The sequence below is a fragment of the Chionomys nivalis genome, chromosome 16 (genome assembly GCF_950005125.1).
Source record: "Chionomys nivalis chromosome 16, mChiNiv1.1, whole genome shotgun sequence".
Lineage (NCBI taxonomy): Eukaryota > Metazoa > Chordata > Mammalia > Rodentia > Cricetidae > Chionomys > Chionomys nivalis.
In genome coordinates this window covers 61,604,400-61,625,314 of record NC_080101.1, presented here as the reverse complement: position 1 = coordinate 61,625,314, position 20,915 = coordinate 61,604,400, and the positions used below count along the sequence as shown (strand labels likewise).

Below are 20,915 nucleotides of genomic sequence, written 5' to 3'. Positions count from 1 at the left end.
GTCATCACCTACCACATTACTGATTCTCTACCTATTAAAGAGTAACATGCTTTCCTTTCTTTTATGACTCTGAAAGCCATAATACATGTTTACATACATACATACATACATACATACATACATACATATGTGTCTTCAAATACTTTATATAAATTACATGACTGAATTATTTATATGAAGACACAATTATCCAAATATACTTTAAAATCAATTTTTGTTATTTTTCACAATGAGTTTCATGCCAGAATGACTATTTTATACTCTATCATCTTGTTTGGGATCATTGAATAATTTGATACAAATAATTGCATTAAAGTTTTTTATCAATTTTAAAATAGCATATTCCTATTCTGTTAATTCTACTTACCAAAGATCAAGGGAGATCTTTCCATTTTCTGATGTCTTCTTCAATTTCTTTCTTCAAAGCTTTAATGTTCTAGTCACACATGTCTTCCACTTGTTTGAATAGAGTTACTCCAACATATTTTATTTTATTTGTAACTATTGTGAAGGGTGATGTTTCTCTGATTTCTTTCTCAGTCTATTTATCATCTGTATAAAGGAGGACTACTGATTTATTTTCTTGTTGTTAATCTTGTACCCTGCTATATTGCTGAAAAAGTTTATAAGTTCTTTTTAGGAGTTCCATGGTAGAATTTTTGGGATCATTTATGCGAACTATCATATCATCAGCAAATAGTGAAAGTTTGACTTCTTTTCTGACTATTGTTTACTTAATCCTCTTTTGTTATCTTATTGCTCTAGCTAGAACTTCAAGTACTATATTAAATAATGAATGGACAACACTGTCTTGTTCCTGATTTCAGTGCCATCAGTTTGTTTCTCTTCATCTAGTTTGTTGTTGAATGTTATCTGTTGGTTTGCTGTATATTGCCTTAATTATGTTTAGGTATGATCCTTGTATTCTGCTCTCTCCAAGACCTTTATTATGGAGAGATGTTGTATTGTGTTGAAAGCTTTTCAACATCTAAGGATGTAGTGAGGAGCTGTGGGTCGCTTCCTGCTGCCCAGCTCCTGCACGGCTAGCTTTACCCAAAATAACTACATGGAAACTGTATTCTTTTAAACACTGCCTGGCCTATTAGTTCCAGCCTCTTATTGGCTAATTCTCACATCTTGATTAACCAATTTCTAATAATCTGTGTAACACCATGTAGCTTACCAGGAAGAATTCTAGCTTACATCCATCTGGGGTCGGAGAATCATGGCCACTGACTAACTTGGCTTCTTTCTCCCAGCATTCTGTTCTGTCTACTCCGCCTACCTAATTTTCTGTCCTATTAAAGGGCCAAGGCAGTTTCTTTATTTAACCAATGAAATCAGCACAAAACAGAAGACTCCCCCCCATCATAAGAAGCTGATCATGTGGGCGTTTTACAGTTTCTTTATATGGTGGCTTACATTGACAGACATTTATATGCTGAATTATCCAAGCATCTCTGGGATAAAATCATGGTAAATTATTTTTCTGATGTGTTCTTGAATTTGGTTTGTCAGTATTTTATTGAGTATTTTTGCATCACTGTTCATGAGTGAGATTGGTCTGTAATTCTATTTCTTAGTAATGACTTTATATGGGTTAAGTATAAGGGTAATTGTAGCCACATAAAAAGAGTTTGGTAATGATCTTTCTGTTTCTAATGTGTGGAACAATTTGAGGAGTATTGGTATTAGTTCTTCTTTAAAAATCTTGCAGAATTCTGTGCTGAAACCACTAGTCCAGGTTTTTATTTTTGGTTGGGAGTTTTTTAATGACTGTTTGCTGTAAGAACTTTTAAAGCCAGTATTATTCATTAACCAATAAAAGCAACACATAGGCAGAAGTACTTCCTACACCAAATGTTTCTATTTCTGTGTTGGTTATAGGTTTATTTAATTTGTTTATCTGGTCTTGATTTAATTATGGGAAGTGATATTTATCCAGAAAATTGTCCATTTCTTTAAGTTTTACAATTTTGTGGACAGCAGTATTTGAAGAATGACCTGATGATTCTCTGGATTTCCTCCGTATCTGTTATGTTTCCCCATTTGTTTCTGATTTTTTTTTAATTTGAATATTCACTCTCTGCCCCATCGACAAAGAATGGATAAAGAAAATATGGTACATTTATACCATGGAGTTCTACACAGTGAAAGGAAAAAAGAAAGACATCTTGAAATTTGCAAGCAAATGGATAGATCTAGAAAACACCATATTGAGTGAGGTAATGCAGACTAAGAAAGACAAATATAATATTTACTCACTCATAAACAACTTTTATTCATAAACTAAAGAAAAACCAGCCTACGATTCAGAACTTCAGAAAACTTAGACAACAAAGAGGACCCTAAGAGAGACATATGTGGATATAATCTACAAAGGAAGTAAAATGGTATGGGAGGTTCTTCTGTATATGTGTTGTGGATATAATCTACAAAGGAAGTAAAATGGTATGGGAGGTTCTTCTGTATATGTGTTGCTTTTATTGGTTAAAGAATACGGAAGCTGCCTTGGACTGTGATAGGGCAGAGTAGAGCTAGGTGGGGATAAGTAAATTATGTGTTGGAGAAAAGTAGGCAAAGTCAGAAGAAGCCATGTAACCATCACCAGAGACAGAGGTACCAAAACCTTGCTGGTAGGCCATGACCTTGTAGTGATGCACGGATATTGGTTAGTTTAGGATATAAAAGCAAGATAGAAATATGCTTAAGCTATTGACTAAACAATATCTCAAATAATATGATTTCTGTGTGATTATTTTGGGGCTGAGCAGCCAGGAATAAATGAACAGCCTTTCACCTACAGTAGAAAAAAAAACAAAATCTCCAGAGTAAATGGGAGCATGGGGATCATGGGAGAGGGCAGAAGGGGAAGGGGAAAGAAGGAAGGGGAGCAGAGAAAACCATATAACTCAATAAAACAACAAAAAAATGAGTACAAATAAGGACCTAATATTACATGGACTCAGCTCCATGTAGAGGTAAAACTGATTGAGTTGTATCCATAGACACACCAGACATTAGATGACTGGCCATGGGTTTATGATTCAAATGACAATATTTGGTTATTGGAAGGAACTGATATGGGTTCTTAGACTGTGGAATAAAGTATTTGAAATGGAAAGGACAAAATGCAAATACTAACTACATATACAGTCCTTACTGATTCACTAGATGATGGACCAAAACCGATCATTTCTTTCTCATGAGGGTATTAAAAATTCTTTCTTTTTACTCTTTTGAAATTTAAAATTTCAAAATGTTGATAATCTTCAAACATCAGCATGTGATCCTTCCTCTGACATGTACCTGTTGGCTATTCCCCATCGGCACCATTGTCTCTAGCATTTTACTTGTTTTAGGTTTTGCTTATTTGAGATATGCATTTTCATATGTTTATGACTGACAGCCAATACTCTTTCTACTTATGTGCCATTTATGTGCCTAGCTTCTTCACTTAACATTTTATCCTCAAGTGTCATCTCTGCTGCTGTATATTACAAAATTTTCTTGTTTTTATGCTTGAAAAGTATTGCATTGTACATATATACCATATCATTGACCTACCATACTCTGATGCATCTTGAGGTTGAGTTAAAATTTTATTGTGAATGATCCCTCAATAAATGTGGGAGTGCTGAAGAATCATATCCAGACTGATTGTAATGACTTTGGAATTATAACCAACAGTGAGACTTCAGGATAATATGACTGTTTTGTTTCAATATTGGATAAAACTCCATATTGTTTCTACAATGGCAATATTAATTTATATCTACACCAACTTTATGTAAAAGTCTTATTTCTTAACACCCATGCCATCAATGGGTATTTGTAAAAGAGTCATTTTAATCAGGGCAAGGTGTGATCTCATGATATCTTCATTTTGATTTTGTTTTTAAGCTTCTTTTTAGTTTGTCTAACAAAAAAAAATTTCAAATTTTTTCTTAATTCTTTTTTAATTAAAATTTCCAACTGCTCCCCGTTTCCCATTTCCCTCCCCCTCCTCCCACATATTGCCCACTCCCCCCGCTCCCCTCCCCCTATCCCCACTCCACTTCTCCTCCCCCTAGTCCACTCCCCCTCCCTCTCGATACTGAAGAGCAGTCCAAATTCCCTGCTCTACAGGAAGACCAAGGTCCTCCCACTTCTATCTAGGTCCAGGAAGGTGAGCATCCAAACAGGCTACGCTCCCACAAAGCCAGTTCATGTATTAGGATCGAAACTTAGTGCCATTGTCCTTGGCTTCTCATCAGCCTTCATTATCCGCCTTGTTCAGAGAGTCCAGTTTCAACCCATGCTTATTCAGTCCCAGTCCAGCTGGCCTTGGAGAGCTCCCAATAGATCAGTTCCACTGTCACAGTGGGTGGGTGCACGCCTCGTGGTCCTGATTTCCTTGCTCATGTTCTCCCTCCTTCTGCTCCTCATTTGGACCTTAAGAGCTCAGACGGTTGATCCAAATTGGGTCTCTGTCTCTCTCTCGATCCATCGCCAGATGAAAGTTCCTGTGCCATTCTCCTTGGCCTCTCGTCAGCTCTCATTGTCCACCACATTCAGAGAGTCCGGTTTTATCCCATGTTTTTTTCAGTAGCAGTCCAGCTGGCCTTGGTGAGCTCCCAATAGATCGGCCCCCCTGTCTCAGTGGTTGGGTGCACCCCTCATGGTCCTGACTTCCTTGTTCATGTTCTCTCTCCTTCTGCTCCTCATTATAACCTTGGGAGCTCAGTCCCTATTAATAAAAAGTATTCATAAATAACAAGCCACTATAATTATACACTATAATCAGTATAATTAATATAATACATTAAAATACTATTATATTTTTTTTCTATTTCTGGGTCAGAAAACTGATTGAAAGAAATGATTCTGATTGCTATCTTCAATTAAATATCATTATTTAAGAAAATCTGTTTTTCTAAGATTCCTTTGTTAGAAAGGATACATTATGTTCAGAACTCCTAAAGATGTTCCTACACAACTGTGTTAAGGTTTCCAGCAGTAATATTGGTAATTCTAGCTTTTGAAACCTCATTGAGCTCACACAGTGAAAATGAATCCAAACTCATATCTTCCAGAAATTATGGGGGAACTTGGCAACACTTTCCTTTCTTTGTTACCCACTGGCAACATTTAGGTACATGCAGAGCGGGGATGCAAAAACAGCTGTGACCACGCACAAAGCATCACTCTCTACAGGATTATTTTTATTCTCAAAGTTTCTTAATAATAAATCATATTGAATTTCAATCAGAACAAAGTAATGAGATTGACAGTAACCCATTGATACTAACCCTCAAGAGTGCTTACCAATGGAGATGAATGTACATGCAAGCATTCAAGAAGCATAACAATTTCTACTAATTCCTTCACTTGATATTTCATGAGATTATGTGAAAACAAAACTATTACAAAAGGTTCATTCTATGTAATATTCATATACATAGTTTTGGCACATATGTCAACACTAACATCCATAAATTAAAGGGAACATGAGACTTTTGTTTTTCCGAGTCTGGATTACACCACCCAAAATAATTGTTTCCAAATCCATACATTTACTAATAAATTTATTTTTCCTTTTTTATAATTGTTGTATTTTGTTTCAGCTATTCAAAATTTCGTACATTGAGATTTGACAGTTTTCTCACTCTCCCAAAGTCACTCTAGATCCCTCAAGCTCTTTTCTACCTACTAAATTTTTATTCTTTTTTTTTTACCTGCCAATTCTAATTTGTGCTGCCCATGTGTCCAAGATATTCACATACCACTGGAGCATGATCAGCCTACAAAGGGCCATACCCTTAAAGCAAATCGACTGTCCTTTTCCAAAAGTTTATCTCATCAATTGCCAAGAGGGCAGGACTTCATGTTCACCCATTACATAATGACAAGATATGGTCTTACTTAGTATTGCATGGGGAATGTGCATGCTGTCATAACCACTGACAATTTATGTGTGTACCTTCCTACCGTTTCTGGAGGCCACTGTTTCCTTGCATTTATTCTCCACCTTAACACCTGTAATCTATCATCATACTTTTCCACAATGATCCCTGAGTATATACGACTGAACATTAATTATCCTCTGCACCTTGTTGGCTTGTGAGTCTGTGTTAATCACCATCTACTTCTCTGATAAAGGTTGAGAGATGAATTAATCTGTGGGTATAAAGATAAGTCATTGGGAATCAGTTTAGTATGATGTTGATTTAGTGAAATAATAGCAATAGGTTTTCCTCTGGTATCTTTGACTTGAATAACCATATATATGCTCTTAGCCCAACAATGGTTTAAGATATAAATTACATCTTGTTGTTTTAAGTCCAATCAGAAAATGGTTGGTTATTCCCAAGATATTCATACCACTATTGTATTTCAACTTTTGGAAGTTTCTGTTTAGTTCCATGTCACATTATACGTGTACTTATCAAATGGTGGTTTTCCTCAAGTGTGTATTGTTAGACTTTTATTAAAGCTTAGAAGATAAATATGTATACTTATTTTTATATAATATATATTCTATAATAATTTATAATATATAAATATATTTATTATATCTTTATATATGATAAATATATATAATTAATATAATTAAATGTACAGACACAATTATATTTATTGATCCAAAAGTCTCTTTTTAAGGTAATTCCAACATATTTTATTACTATAACACTGAAGAATATCTAGAAACTTGGGATATGTTCCAGCATATGCTGTTATTGTTGTTTAAAAATGTTTTCTCTAGCCGGACGGGGTGGCACACGCCTTTAATCCCAGCACTCGGGAGGCAGAGGCAGAGGCAGGCGGATCTCTGTGAGTTCGAGGCCAGCCTGGTCTAGACGAACTAGTTCCAGGACAGGAACCAAAAAAAGCTACGGAGAACCCTGTCTCGAAAATAAAAAAAAAAAAAAAAAAAAAAAAAAAAAGTTTTCTCTATCCTGAGTCCTGAGTCTTTTGTATTTCGATATGAAATTTAAATTATTTCTTCAATTTCTATAAGAACTGTGTTGGAGTTTTTTTGGCTATTGCATTTAATGTGTACCTTGCCTTTGATGGGAAATCATTTTTACAATATTAATTTGCCAAATCCATGAGAATAGAAGGTGTTATAAACAATTTTCTCAAAGATTGAGTCAGTCTATCCCCTAAGGAAGTTCTTTAAACAACTCAAAACAGCTTCAGAAAGTTCCAGAAACTGACCAGATTCAATGGGCCCCACCTTCCCAAGAGTAAACAATAATATTTCGTTATGACTTTTTCAACCATCCTTAGTGCCTAGTGTTCTTTATCCTTCATTTGTCACTCTCCTTTTGCATTGTCATTCCTCCCTACCACAGATAAAACTCTTCACTTTCTTCCAGTTTCTTCCTTTAAAGCACCTATGTCTTAACATAGACATCTCTAGAACTGTACCTCCTGTATCTCCACTGTCCCTTTATACTCTGCCACTTTCTATACTTAGCCCAGTTTTTATACTATAGACATGTGTCTATAGAGTAGACAGCAAATCCATTAGGCATTTAGCTCCTTGAGAATTCTTCATATTGATTTATATAGGGGCTGCATCAATTTGCATTTCCCAAGCAATGAGCAAAGTTTCCCCTTTCTGCACAACCTCACCAGTATTGTTTACCAGTTATTTTATTGATGTTAGAATTTCTTCTTACAAAAATTAAATTTCCAAGTAGTTATAATTTTTCCCCTACAATTAAGGGTGTAAAAAAGTTTTTAATATATTTTGCAGCCACTTACATATATTCTTGTGTGAACTCTATGATTAGATCCATAGCCCATTATTTGATCAGGTGCTTTTTTGTCTTAATTCTTTGTTTCTTTAGTTCTTTGTATTATCTGAATTTTGATCTTTTATCAGATGTATAGCTGCAAAGATTTTCTCCCATTTTTCATTTTACTTTTATTTCATTGATTCTTTAGTCATACAGAAGGTTCCTTAGTTTTATGAGGTATATATATATATCAATGAGCTGCTACATTGTAATTCAGAGTCCTCTATTACATGTGTAAGGCAAAGTGTACTTCCTACTTTTCCTTCTAGCAGTTTCAGTTTCAGCAGTTTTCATCTTGATTTTTTTATATGTTTTTGTTTGCTGTAGGAAAATTCTACAGCCAGTAGCCTTCAAGTTACTCAACCACTGCACTGAGGCATGGCCTCTTATTCTATTTATGCTGATGTAAAGCCATGCATCTGCTCTCCTTTCTGGCTGTGGGATTCGGTTTTTGTTCTTTCTAGCAGAGGATTCTAATATGTGAGTCTACCCCTAAATAAATAGGCATCTATTATTCTCAATTCTGAACTAGTGTGGGATTTCTTTTAAGCATCCTTCTTCGTTTGTTTTGTATTGTTTTTCTATTTGGATTTAATTTAGCATCTTTCTCAAATACGAAGAGTCTGTAATCATGTGTACTTATGCTTGAGTCTTCTAATTTCTTTCACTTTTCTTTATATCTAGTTTTGTGCAGGTAGCATATGGATTTTTTTTCTTTTTGCTAAAAATTTGTAATGCAGCTTGAAATTTAAAGTTGTTCCTTTTGCTAAGCAATGATTTAGTTATCAGGGAGTAGATTTATTAATCAATGTGAATTTTAAGATGTCTTTTTATTTCTAGGAAGAAGGCCATGAAATTTTTGACTAAGGTGACAATGATTCTGTAAATTGCTCTTGGTAGAATGGCTACTTTCACATTAATTCTACCAATCCAAGAGCATAGGAGTTGTACATGTCTAATAGTGTCTGTTGTGCCCAGATTGCGACCCCCAGGGAGGCCATCAAAAAAGAGAGATCGGACTGCAGTTAGCAAGGTTTTATTGTCAGCATAATACAAACTAGTTCGGAACTCATCTCCAACACCCCGTTGCCGCAAGATAGAGAGGAGTTAAAAGTTCCTTTGTAGGGTTAGCTTATTTTAAAGGCAAGAATCATAAGCAGTCCTTCTGGGTGGTTGGCACGGGTGCAAGGTTTTTGCTTTATTCTCTGCGGCTTTGTTAGTAAGCAAGGCCATGCCGTCCCTGAGTCAGGACATCCTTATCGCCAGAAGGTTGGGTAGGCATATTGACTCTATGCTTTGTATTCTTTCAGGTTGGGGGAAGCCACTATCTTTCCTGGGAGCATGATGCTAGTCTGGGGTTTCTAATTATAAAACATTCTGCTAGAAAATTTCCTCTTGTCCCTTAGAGAATGAGGGGTGAGGGTCTCACAGTGTCTCCGCAAATCTTTCTTAGAGAATTAAGTTCTCGTTGTAGTTGCCTTTTATATCCTTGGATAAGTTTATTTCTAGATACATTTCTTTTTTTTGGTTATTGTGAATAGGAATATGTCTACTATCTTCTCAACCACTACTGAGAAAGGCTACTTGTGGTTGCAATTTGTTTTTTTTTTTTTTTTAAATGCCATCTTGATGGAGAAAACCTCAAAACAACACCATAAAAATCAGAATGAGGCAGGGCTTTACATTTTCCCTAATCCTTTTCTCTTTTTTTATATTTATTTTTTTCTCTATTTTATTTTATTTTTACAAAAGAAAACTATCTTTTTCATTTTATATACCAATCCCACTTCCCATTCCCTCCCTTCCTCCCATTTCTTTTACCTCCCGTGCCTCATCCACTCCTTGGAGAGGGTAGGACACATTGTTCTGAGGAAAGATCAAGGTTCTCCCTACTATATCCAAACTGAGCAAGGTATCCATCCAAAGAGAAGAGGTCTCCAAAAGTCAGTAAAGCAGCAGAGATAGTGGCTCCCAGTCTGCCGCAGCCACACAACTGTCACCCACATTTAAAGGGTCTAGTTTGGCCCTATGCTGTTTACTTCCCTGTCCAGAATTGGAGTTGGTAAACTCCCTTTAGCTCAAGTAAGCTGTTTTAGTGGGTATTCACATCATGGTCTTGACCTCTTTGCTCATATTCTCACTCTTCCCACTCTTCAACTGGACTTTGAGAGCTAAGCCCAGTGCTCCACTCTGCGCCTCTGCCTCTGTCTCCATCAGTTGCTGGTTGTGGATTTTTCACATATAGTTTTTCTATATTATATATATCACCCAGTACTACTTCTTCTAGAACTTTGACCATATAGGCATGCTGAATTTTGTAAAAGGCCTCTGCATCTATTGAACTGATCATATGACATTTGTTTCTAAATCAATTTATATGCTTTATTATGTTTATGGCCATAATAAGTATTTTGAACCATATCTATGTCTCCAGGACATATCCAATTTGATCATAGTGGGTGGATTTTTGTTTGGCTTACAATAATTCTATTAAGAATTTTTACATATTGGCTTGTAGAGTTAATTTTTGTTGGGTCTTTACCTACTTTTTTATACTTGAGAAGTACTAGCTCTGTAGGAGTATGGAAATTCTGCTCATTTTGATTTTTTTAGTAGTTTAAGAATTACTTATTGTCGATATTCTTTAAAAATTTGGTCAAATTCTGCTATAGATCAGTCTGTACCTGTTTTTTGTTTGTGTTTGTTTTGTTTTGGGTGTTGGTTTCTTTGTTTCTATCTCTTTAAATTTTATGGCTTTTAAAAAAAATATTTATCTCTTATTAGTTTAACTTTGGTGATTTGAATAAATTTACAAACTTGTTCACTTTTCTAACTTAGTGGAATATGTTGTTAACATGTTCCTTTTTAATATTCTAAATTTTTTTGCATCTGTTTTGATATCTACTCCTTTCCCATTCTGTTAATTTTGGTCATCTCTTTTTTAAAGTTAAATAGCACCAGATTCTGTTTATTTCCCGAAGAATGTGCTCTTAGATCTGTTAATTTGTTGTTTTGTCTTTAGCTCACAAATTTCTACCCTTATTGTTATTATTCCTTTCACTCTTCTAGATTTGTGTAACTTTTTTGTCCCTATCAATTCTGCTACATTATAAGTCATTCTATTCTTTCAATTTTTGATGTAAGCAGTAAAATTTATAAATTTCCCTCTTTTGATTATTTTTAATTTATCAGAGTTTTCTTGTATTGTATTATCATTTTCACTATTTCTAGGAATTCTGTGATTACTTTCTCAGTTTCTTTTTTGTATCATTTATCACTCAGTGTGTGTTATTTAATCTCAGTTTAAGTACTTGCTAGAAATTCATTTGTTGCTTAATTTAAGCTTTACTGCACTGTGGTAAAATAGGATACATGAAGTTCTTTAAATTTTTCTAACTTTTAAAAGATTTTTCAATTATCATTTCTTTCATTTATTTTACATACCAACCTCAGTTTCCCTCTCTCTCCCCCCACTCCCATCTACCCACCTCACCTATCTACAGCAGAAAGGGGCAGGCCTCCCAGGGGCTTGAACAAAGCATAGGACTACAAATTGAGGTAGGACCTACTTCCTCCCTCTGCATCAAAGCTGGGTGAGGTAATCAAGCTTGGGGAACAAGTTCCCAAAAGCTAGCTAAACTCCAGGTCATGACCTCACTGCTAGGAGCCTTACCAACAGACCAAGCTTCTTGACTGTTAACACATATGCAGAGGGCCTAGGTCAGTTTCATTCAGGCACTCTAGAGTTCATGTGCTCCCACAGCTCAGGTCAGCTGTGTCTGTGGATTGCTCTGGCATGACCTTGACCTTCCCTGGTTCTTACAGTTCCTCCTCCCTTTCTTGAGAAGGACTCCCTGAGCTCAGTCCTGTGCTTAGTTGTGGATCTCTGCGCCTACTTTGATCAATGACTAGACAAAGGCTCTGTATTGACAATTAGAATAGTCACCAATGTGATTATAGGAGATGACCACTTCAGGCAGCCTCTCCACTACTGCTAGTAGTCTTAGCTGGGGTCATTCTTGTGGGCTCCTGGGAGTTGTCTTGCACAAGATTTCTCCCTAACCCTGAAATGCACCCTCAATTCAAAAACATCTCTTTAGTTACTGCCCCCCACCCCCCCTGCTGTTCTGTCCCCAAGCCACCTCCCATGCGCAGCCCTCCAGACCTGCTCTGTCAAGGTTGCATCACAGTATGTGCTCTATAACAGATGTGTTTCTCTCAGTGCTCAGTGGAGCAAATACCTTTTGGTGTTTGTGTGGAAGATTTTGTAAGGTATCTCTTAAATCCTTTTGAAGTGTGATGTCAATTAATTTGTTATTTCTGTTTATTTTTCATTCAAGTGAACTATCTACTGGGGAAATTGAGGTGTCCAAATCATTTATTACTGAACTGGAGCTGATATTTTTCTTCAAGCCTCATAATATGCATTTTTATGAAATTAAGTGTGCTAGAATTTGAAACATATGTGCTTAGGATTGTAATGTCTTCTTGGTTAAGTTTTTAGAATTATGTCCCTTTATTAGATTATGTACCCTTTATTATAATTGCACTCCCTTCTTTATTTTGATTCTTTTTTATTTTGTTTATTTTGGCAGAGGTTAGGATGTTTGCTTTTGCTTACTTCCTTGTTTCATTTTCTTAGAATCCTTTTTTTCCAACCTTTAACAAGAAGATGGTTTCTGTGTGAAGGTAAGATGATTCTCCTGTGGCAACAAAGGATTGATTTTGTTTCTTAATCAGCTCATTGACATTTAACGTTAATATTGAAAGGTGAGTGTTGATTGCTACCATATTTTTTCCTGTATGTAATCTCAGTCATATTTTCTGTTTAGTAATGATAGCCTCATTTGTTTTCTTTCTGCATCATCTCAGCTAGGCTTATTCTCTCTCCAGTCTGCCCCTCCATTCAGTATTTCCAGCAATACCAGTATGGTAGTACTACTTCCTTTAGCCTGCTTAAATATTGGAATTTTTGTCTTTCTTTTTTATCAGTGGCAAATAGTTTTTCTAGGTATAGTATTCTAGGTTGGCATCTGTGGGCTTTTAGGGTCTAAAATAAATTGCTTCAGGATTTTTGGCTTTTATTTTCTATTGAAAAATCAGCAGTTACTTTAATAGGTTTTTCTTTTATATGTGACTTATAATTTTCTCTTGCATGTTTCTTCATCTTCTCTTTTTGTATATTCAGTGTTTTAAGCATAATGTGTTATGCGGAAGTTATTTTCTGTACTTTTATTTTTGAAGTTCTGTGTATCTTATATCTATATAAGTATGGCATATCTTTACTTAATTTACTACTTTGATTTTCTTAACCAAACAGACACAATAGTTGTATATGGTGCAGGCAGGCTAGACTTGATGATACTCACCACTCTGGGCTGCCACACAGAATCTGCCATGCTGCAGAGGCCTGGAAGTAGGATATAGCCAGATCAGGTTAGGATATGAAGGATACCTAACTGCCTGGTCCAAAGAGTGTAGGACTGTGCCAACCTAGACAGCAGGAAATGGCCCAAGAGAGTCAAGGTTTGTTAGCCTCATCAGACACAGCCAGTGCATAGTACTTGTGACTGGAGATACATATGGGGTAATCTTTTCACTGACTAAGACACATACCAGGACAGGATGTAAAGGCTGGGTGTTGCAATGGTAGGCTAGGCTCAAGCATAAAAAAGTAGAACTCTGTGCAGTATAGAGGATATGAAACTTGATTTAGGTCTAGGGATTGGGGAAAAAGAAGGTGGGTCAGGGTATAGGGACCTCACCAGACCTGACCAAAGCACAGGGTGTGAGGACAGGGACAAGCCTGGGGATTTGAAACACTACAATAAGACACTGCTAATTTGAGATGTAATGTCAATTTCAATCTTAGCACCCAAAACCAACACATTTTTCTCAAGTTTAAAGAAGGTGTAATACATCAATGAAATTTCTATCATTCTTCTATCTTTTAAAAATTTGATACAGATTGCTATATTTTTTTCCATTCTAGTTGCTTTAATTGATTTAAACCTTCTAAAGGCACCCTGTATGTCATAAATATACTTTGCCCCTCCTTCATAGATGCCTACAAAATCATTCTGTTGAGCTTATCAAAATCCTACTTTATAATTGTTTCTCTGACACTAATTTGAAGTCAAAGTGAAAAGGATGATTAAAGCTATAATTCAACCACAGATTTACATAATTTAATTGGTATAGTAATTGCCTTAGAGTATTCTCTAAAGATGAGAGGTTTGTCTGCATAGCCCCTCAGACCACATAGCTAATCACAGAATAACATCATAAATTAAAAATAAGTCATTCATAAAAGCTGCAACTTTGAAAAAATACTCAAAATTTCACTGGTTTATAACACATGGCATAGGCAAATAATTTATGAATAATCATTCTGGTAAATAGTCTAACTATATGAAACTTCATTTGCATAAATATTTTCTCTAAAATATTAATGGTAAATTAACTAAATATTAATGTTTTAGAATAACAATTATTGTCTCATTATTACATAGTCTATCTGAAATTCTTGATCTTTTAATGACAAAAATAATAAAGGCCTGTTAGCTTGTCTTACTAAAATTACCACTAAGTAGTTTATTAAATTTACTCAGTTCCAAAAAGTAGTGTTTAAGACTGTGTAAATGCTTCACTGAGTAAAGTTTTGCTTAGCAAGCATGGAAGTGCTAGATCAGCAACTCTGTAAACAAGTTGGGAACAATGGTGTTCCCCTGTAACCTATCCCAGGATGTGGATGGGCAGGTTATCCTGAGGACTTGTTGGTGCGGGAGAATTGTCTGTATTCTGTCAATCATGTATTTTAATAAAACGCTGATTGGCCAGGCAGGAAGTATAGGTGAGTCAACCAGAAAAGAAGTAGAAGCGGGGCGATGAGAACAGGAGAATGCTGGAAAGGAGAAAGCTCATTCCTCCCACTCCTGCACAAGACCACTAAAGAAGCAAGATGTAATCTGCTTGGCTGAGAAAGGTACCGAGCCATGTGGATAACATAGATAAGAATAATGGGTTATATAAGCTACAAGAGCTAATAAGAAGACTGAGCTATTAGGCCAATCAGTTTATAACCTAATGTAGACTCTCTGTGTGATTTTCTTTGGGGTTTGGCAGCTGTGGGGTACCAGGTGGGACAGAAACCCCAACAAGCCAGACCTCATGTTATAGAGTGGCACCCAACATGGTTAACTGCATCTAAAGAAAGCCTGAGAAAGCTTGGGAAAGAATAGAGTAAAGCATATTTTCTTGGTAGAGGCAAGCAAGTGCTCTCATTTAAGAGAGGCTTCCTGACTCAGCTTTAGCTGCAAAACCCTGCAGCTCATTAAGAGGTCCTGCCAAGAAACACTTAAATAGTATTAATAACAAGTGGACCACATGCTTTTCAGTTTTCAGCTGTAGCAGGAAAAAAGCTGTGCCGTTTTAAAATGCCGGCTTTCTTGGCCGTCCTGCCAGGGCAAACTCTGACTCTTTCGGGCAGGCAATCCAACTGACTGTGGTCTGTGAGCAGAATGCTGCAGCTTGCTTGCTGGCAGGGACCTTGAAACACTGTAGCCCGAATTTCTTCTCTCACCAGAAGAAGGCGAGTCTCTTTCCACTCCCAGCGCAGCCATGCTGGTGGTCCCAAGAAACATCTGAAGCATGTAGCAGCTCCAAAGCATTGGATGCTGGACAAACTAACCAGCGTGTTTGTGCCTCGTCCATCCACTGGCCCTCACAAGCTGAGGGAATGTCTGCCTCTGATCATTTTCCTGAGGAACAGGTTTAAGTATGCCCTGACTGGCGATGAAGTGAAAAAGATCTGCATGCAGCGCTTCATTAAGATTGATGGCAAAGTCAGTACTGATATAACCTACCCTACTGGGTTTATGGATGTCATCAGCATTGACAAGACTGGAGAGAACTTCCGTCTGATCTATGATACCAAGGGTCGTTTTGCCGTTCATTGTATTACATCTGAGGAGGCCAAGTACAAGTTGTGCAAAGTGAGAAAGATCTTTGTGGGCAAAAAAGGAATCCCACATCTGGTGACCCATGATGCTCACACTATTCACTACCCTGATCCCCCCATAAAGGTGAATGACATCATTCAGATTGATTTGAATATGGGCAAAATAACCGACTTCATCATGTTTGACACTGGTAACCTGTGTATGGTGACTGGGGGTGCTAACTTGGGAAGAATTGGTGTGTTCACCAACAGAGAGAAATATCCTGGCTCTTTTGATGTGGTCCATATGAAAGATGCCAATGGCAACAGCTTTGCCACTCTGCTTTCCAACATTTTTGTTATTGGCAAGGGCAACAAATCATGGATTTCTCTTCCCCGAGGAAAAGGAATCTGCCTCACAATTGCTAAAGGGAAAGACAAGAGGCTAGTGGCCAAACAGAGCAGTGGATGAAATGGTCTCTAAAAGACATGCTGGCCGGGCGGTGGTGGCGCACACCTTAAATCTCAGCACTCGGGAGGCAGAGGCAGGAGGATCTCTGGAAGTTCGAGGCCAGCCTGGTCCACAAGAGCTAGTTCTGGGACTGGCACCAAAGGTACAGGGAAACCCTGTCTCGAAAAACCAAAAAAAAAGAGAGAGAGACATGCTGGAGACGTATTTGTACTCTTGCTAACAAGCCTTTCTAGGCAACGTGCTAGATTAAAAAGCATGATGAAAACTAAAAAAAAAAAAAAAAGAAAAGAAAAAGAAACACTGTAGAGTTGTGGCGATAAACATGGCTATAGCTGGTACCCCCACCATGAGGTTGGAATCACACAAAACTGAGAAATGGGCTGGATCTAACTATCAAAGCCATGGCTTTAGTCTTACTGATATTGCTTGATAAATTAAAGACTCACGTGATCAGAAAAAGAGAGATGTACAGTAAAGAGAGATTCAAAGATGAAGAAAACTTCTAAATGGTTTACAGTGTGTTAAAAATATATGCAGGCTTAAAAAGGGGTTAAAGTCCTTAAAAATAAAAAAGAAAGAAAGAGAGAAGTTTTGGTGTGGTGGTACACACCTTTAATCCCAACACTTGTTAGGCAGAGGTAGATTGACCTCTGTGACTTCAAGGTGTGGTGGCAGACACCTTTAATCCCAGCACTGGGAAGACAGAGACAGAGGGATCTCTGTGAGTTCAAGGACAGCCTGGTCTACAGAGTTATTCCAGGACAAATACATACAGAGAACCGAACCTGTCTCAAAATGTAAAAGTAAAAATAAATGAAATAGAGGTTAAAATAAAGCCAATAAAGATGGAAAATACACAGAAAATCTTAATGCTGTATTCTATTATGCTCTCGTTGAATTGTTTGAATGCTGAGGAAAGAGCAACAGCTGCTAAAAGGTATTTACTTATAAATGCTGCTGAATTAATCCAAGATAGGTATTTTGAAAATAGCTTGACTTTAAGATTGAAGTCAAAAGGTATGTTACTTTGAAGAAGAGATTTTACTTTTGTTTCCACAGAAAATGAGAGGCTGTGGATTTATTCTGAGTTAAGAAAAATCCAGTTTGATCAAGGAAGACCACCTGAGAAATCTCCAGTAGGAAAAGATGGCCCAGATATCTGAGTTCTACATCCAGAACGGATTCAAGACTGCTGCCTGAGATGATCAAGACTCACAAAATACTCTAGTCAAGACTTGATTATAATTCTAAATTTTCTTTAGGTCCTTATAAGATTATCAACCCAGCCTGGTCTACAGAGCTAGTTCCAGGACAGGCTCCAAAGCCACAGAGAAATCCTGTCTCGAAAAACCAAAAAAAAAAAAAAAAAAAAAAAGATTATCAGCGCCCCCAACCAGCAGGAAGTAGCCTGAAATACTGTGCCCACATTCTCGAAAAATATTCTATGGGTATTTTCCTTTGTTTAAAAAAAAAGAAGGAAGTGGTGCAGGAGAATTGTCTGTATTCTGTCAATCATGTATTTTAATAAAACACTGATTGGCCAGGCAAGAAGTATAGGCGGGTCAACCAGACAGGAAGTAGAAGTGGGGTGATGAGAACAGGAGAATGCTGGAAAGGAGAAAGCCCATTCCTCCCACTCCTGCACAAGACCACTGAAGAAGCAGGATGTAATCTGCCTGACTGAGCCATGTGGCTAACATAGATAAGAATAATGGGTTATATAAGTTACAAGATTTATAAGAAGACTGAGCTACTGGGCCAATCAGTTCATAACCTAATGTAGACTCTCCGTGTGATTTTATTTGGGCCTTGCCAGCTGTGGGGTACTGGGCGGGACAGAAACCACAACAAGCTGGCCCTCATGTTACAACTTGCTAAACAGCTGGTATAGCTTAAACAATGAGATTCTGATTCAAAGAGAGATATTGTCTCAATAAATAAAGGAAGGAGATTACTGATGGAAAATGTCTTGACAAAAACTGATTTTCACATACACCCACATGGACAAGTACAACCACATATATGGATATAACAAATACACATGTGCAAGCAAGGACACTCATACATACAGTTAAACAAATTAAAATGAATGTACATCTGTCCATATTAGCATCTCTTCTAGTATTCTGTTTTTTAATGCTGTCAATCAACAGCATGTTGTATTTCATAAATATTCTTGGATTTTTGACAGCATGACTATAAATATATACCTGAGTATAAGTGAATTTAGTTTCTAATAGGAGTCAGAAGACAGTTGATGATCTTACAAGTCAGCCTAAATGTAAAACTAATAGCCTCATGCCTATAATAGTCACCTTTTTATTACAGTAGTTACCACCTATATTGTATTTAATTTACTAAACTAAATTCCCTGAATGGAGTCATACACAAGCTATGGTCATATAAGATGTGATGCCGATTATGAAATTCAGTACATAACAGTCACTACGAATAAGCTAATTTACTTTTAATTTTTGCCCAACTTAATTCAAACTTTTGGATAAACCAGACAATATTACTTGAGCTCTGCCCAAGCAGGGGTAGCTATTTTAAATTTATAATTAAGATAAACAAATTCATATAAATATTATAGTAGGCAAATGTCTGTAAAAATATTAATGCTTAAATATTATTTAGTGTATTCATCTCTAATAATGAAAGAGCTACCTTTGCAAGAAACGTTTCAATCACTGGCACAAAGATACAGAACCTTGCGTTTACTGATGCCATTGTTGAACCACACTGCTGTTGAGAGCAGGAGCTTCAGATAAAGCCAACCTTTCAGGGTCATGAGTCTGCAGGATTTCTGTGTTGTGAGTGCATCACAGTCAGGTCTTTCTTCTCAGTCATTGTCAGGCACAGACAAACCTGGAGTCATTGCCAAGAGTAACCGATTATGAACAGATAGTAAATTTCTCAAGAAAATGTTATGCAAGTCAGATCAGTCCAAAAGGTTTCAATCTATACATTTCTAGTTTCCATTGTTGTCATTCAAAGAAAAAGTCAGGTGACAGTGGTTGAGGTCTAAAGGGTGACACTTGGAATAGCATGGATAGACATAAAACTGAATATATAAAAATAGTATTTCTTTGGAACTTTAGTTGACGTAGGAAACCAGTTGAATAAAATTGATTGATTGATCAATTTTGCTGGGTATTGATCCCAGAAATTCATGCATAGTCATAGTCTATCTCTTTAATTTTTGTGGCATTGCCTTATTACCAGTTTTAAGCTAAACTGTGCAAACATGCTGTGAGATGACATAAAAGTTTGTGGTTTCTTTATAGTGTGTTACTTCAATTCATCTAGACTGAATTGTGCTTCCGTAAATTCCTTTCCTAAACAGTGCCATGTTTTATGAGATTTGGAAGACAAGAAAGAGGAAAGTTTGTTTTTCAATATGTCCATAATTTAAAGTTTTGACTTCACTGTCAAATAGCTGAAATAATCCTACTCATACCCTACTTAGTTCCTGGATTTATGAGGTGTTTACCTTGAAATATTTATCAATCCCAATTTATTATTAATTCATTAGTAATTCTTCTGCTCCATAAGGTACAGTGAGCCACAGCACCATACTGTACACTTCAAAATTCTAAAGCTTTTCTGACTTGGCTTCAAAATAAATGTAATAAGTTTGGGAATAAACTTGATTATTGTATTTGTTTAGTCTAGTCTCAAGAATATCTCATGTTAATAGAGCATCTTTGCCATAGATACAAATCATGTCAAACAGTGTGTCTCCTGAAAAATTTGGTAGAGATTTACATGCAAGCTTTCATATTATCTTTCATAGGAAGGAGTAACATTTAACTCCATATGCAATTAGATATAATTTCAAAAACTAAAAGGCCTGAAATCAAAATTGCTTTAGCATAAAACATTTTCTTAGAAGACCTACAGTAAACTGATATGAAATAACATCTGCTCTCTATTGTCTCTTATTCAGGGGAAATATCATGCACAGGATGCAAAAAATGGCTTATTTAAATCCTAGGAATTGCTTTCCTTTTGTAAAACAAAGGAAAGTACTTTTCATTCCAATTAACTCAACTTGTATTCCGACATTATAGAAATATATTTTGGGCCAAAATTACCATTTTTTAATGGTAAGATACCTATTGTCTAAGCATCTGTCTTCATATCTCCAATAAATATTCAGGAATATATACCATTGAGAATTAAATTGAAGACATAACTCTGGAAATATGGGGTCAGAACAAGGAGGTAGGAACAGTAGAAAGAGTGAAATCTTTGCTCCTCACTTTTGTATCCAGGAGATTGGTAGAGACGAGTGTTCTCAGATGCTCTGGTGTTTGATTAGCAGAGATCTTTAGACACATCCTGTTTCTGAGTCCCTTGCACAGAATAATCTGTTATTCTGAGCTGACCTATACTTTTGAGAACTATTAATTAATTTTACAGAACATAAGCATTATAATAGACCTCTATGTTTTAGATGGGTTTCCATTCATTAGGTATCTTCTTTGTATAAAGTTTTGATGGTTTTTATCATTTATGTTTTCCTTAATTGATTTCTGATAAAATATGTAATAGCATGACTTTTGTTTACAATTTTAAAAGATTAGGATATAAAAAACATGATTGTTTTTGCTATCACACAGAATATTTGTTGGAACAGAAAGAATTCTGACTTCAAAGTCATCCTACTGCAATCAGAGCAAGTTATTTTTTCCTTCAGTGTTGACAAAAGAAG

At 36.3% G+C, this 20,915-nt stretch overlaps 1 protein-coding gene across 1 annotated transcript in view; it reads left to right on the top strand.

Moving 5' to 3' along the window:
* The window catches only part of LOC130887793 (40S ribosomal protein S4-like), a 35,238-nt gene extending 19,040 nt beyond the window's left edge, over positions 1–16,198 (top strand). The window contains exon 2 of the mRNA XM_057790389.1: positions 15,373–16,198. Coding sequence (XP_057646372.1) covers positions 15,373–16,198 — 826 coding nt within the window. The remainder of the gene's footprint in view (positions 1–15,372) is intronic.
* The last annotated feature ends 4,717 nt before the right edge of the window (positions 16,199–20,915 follow it).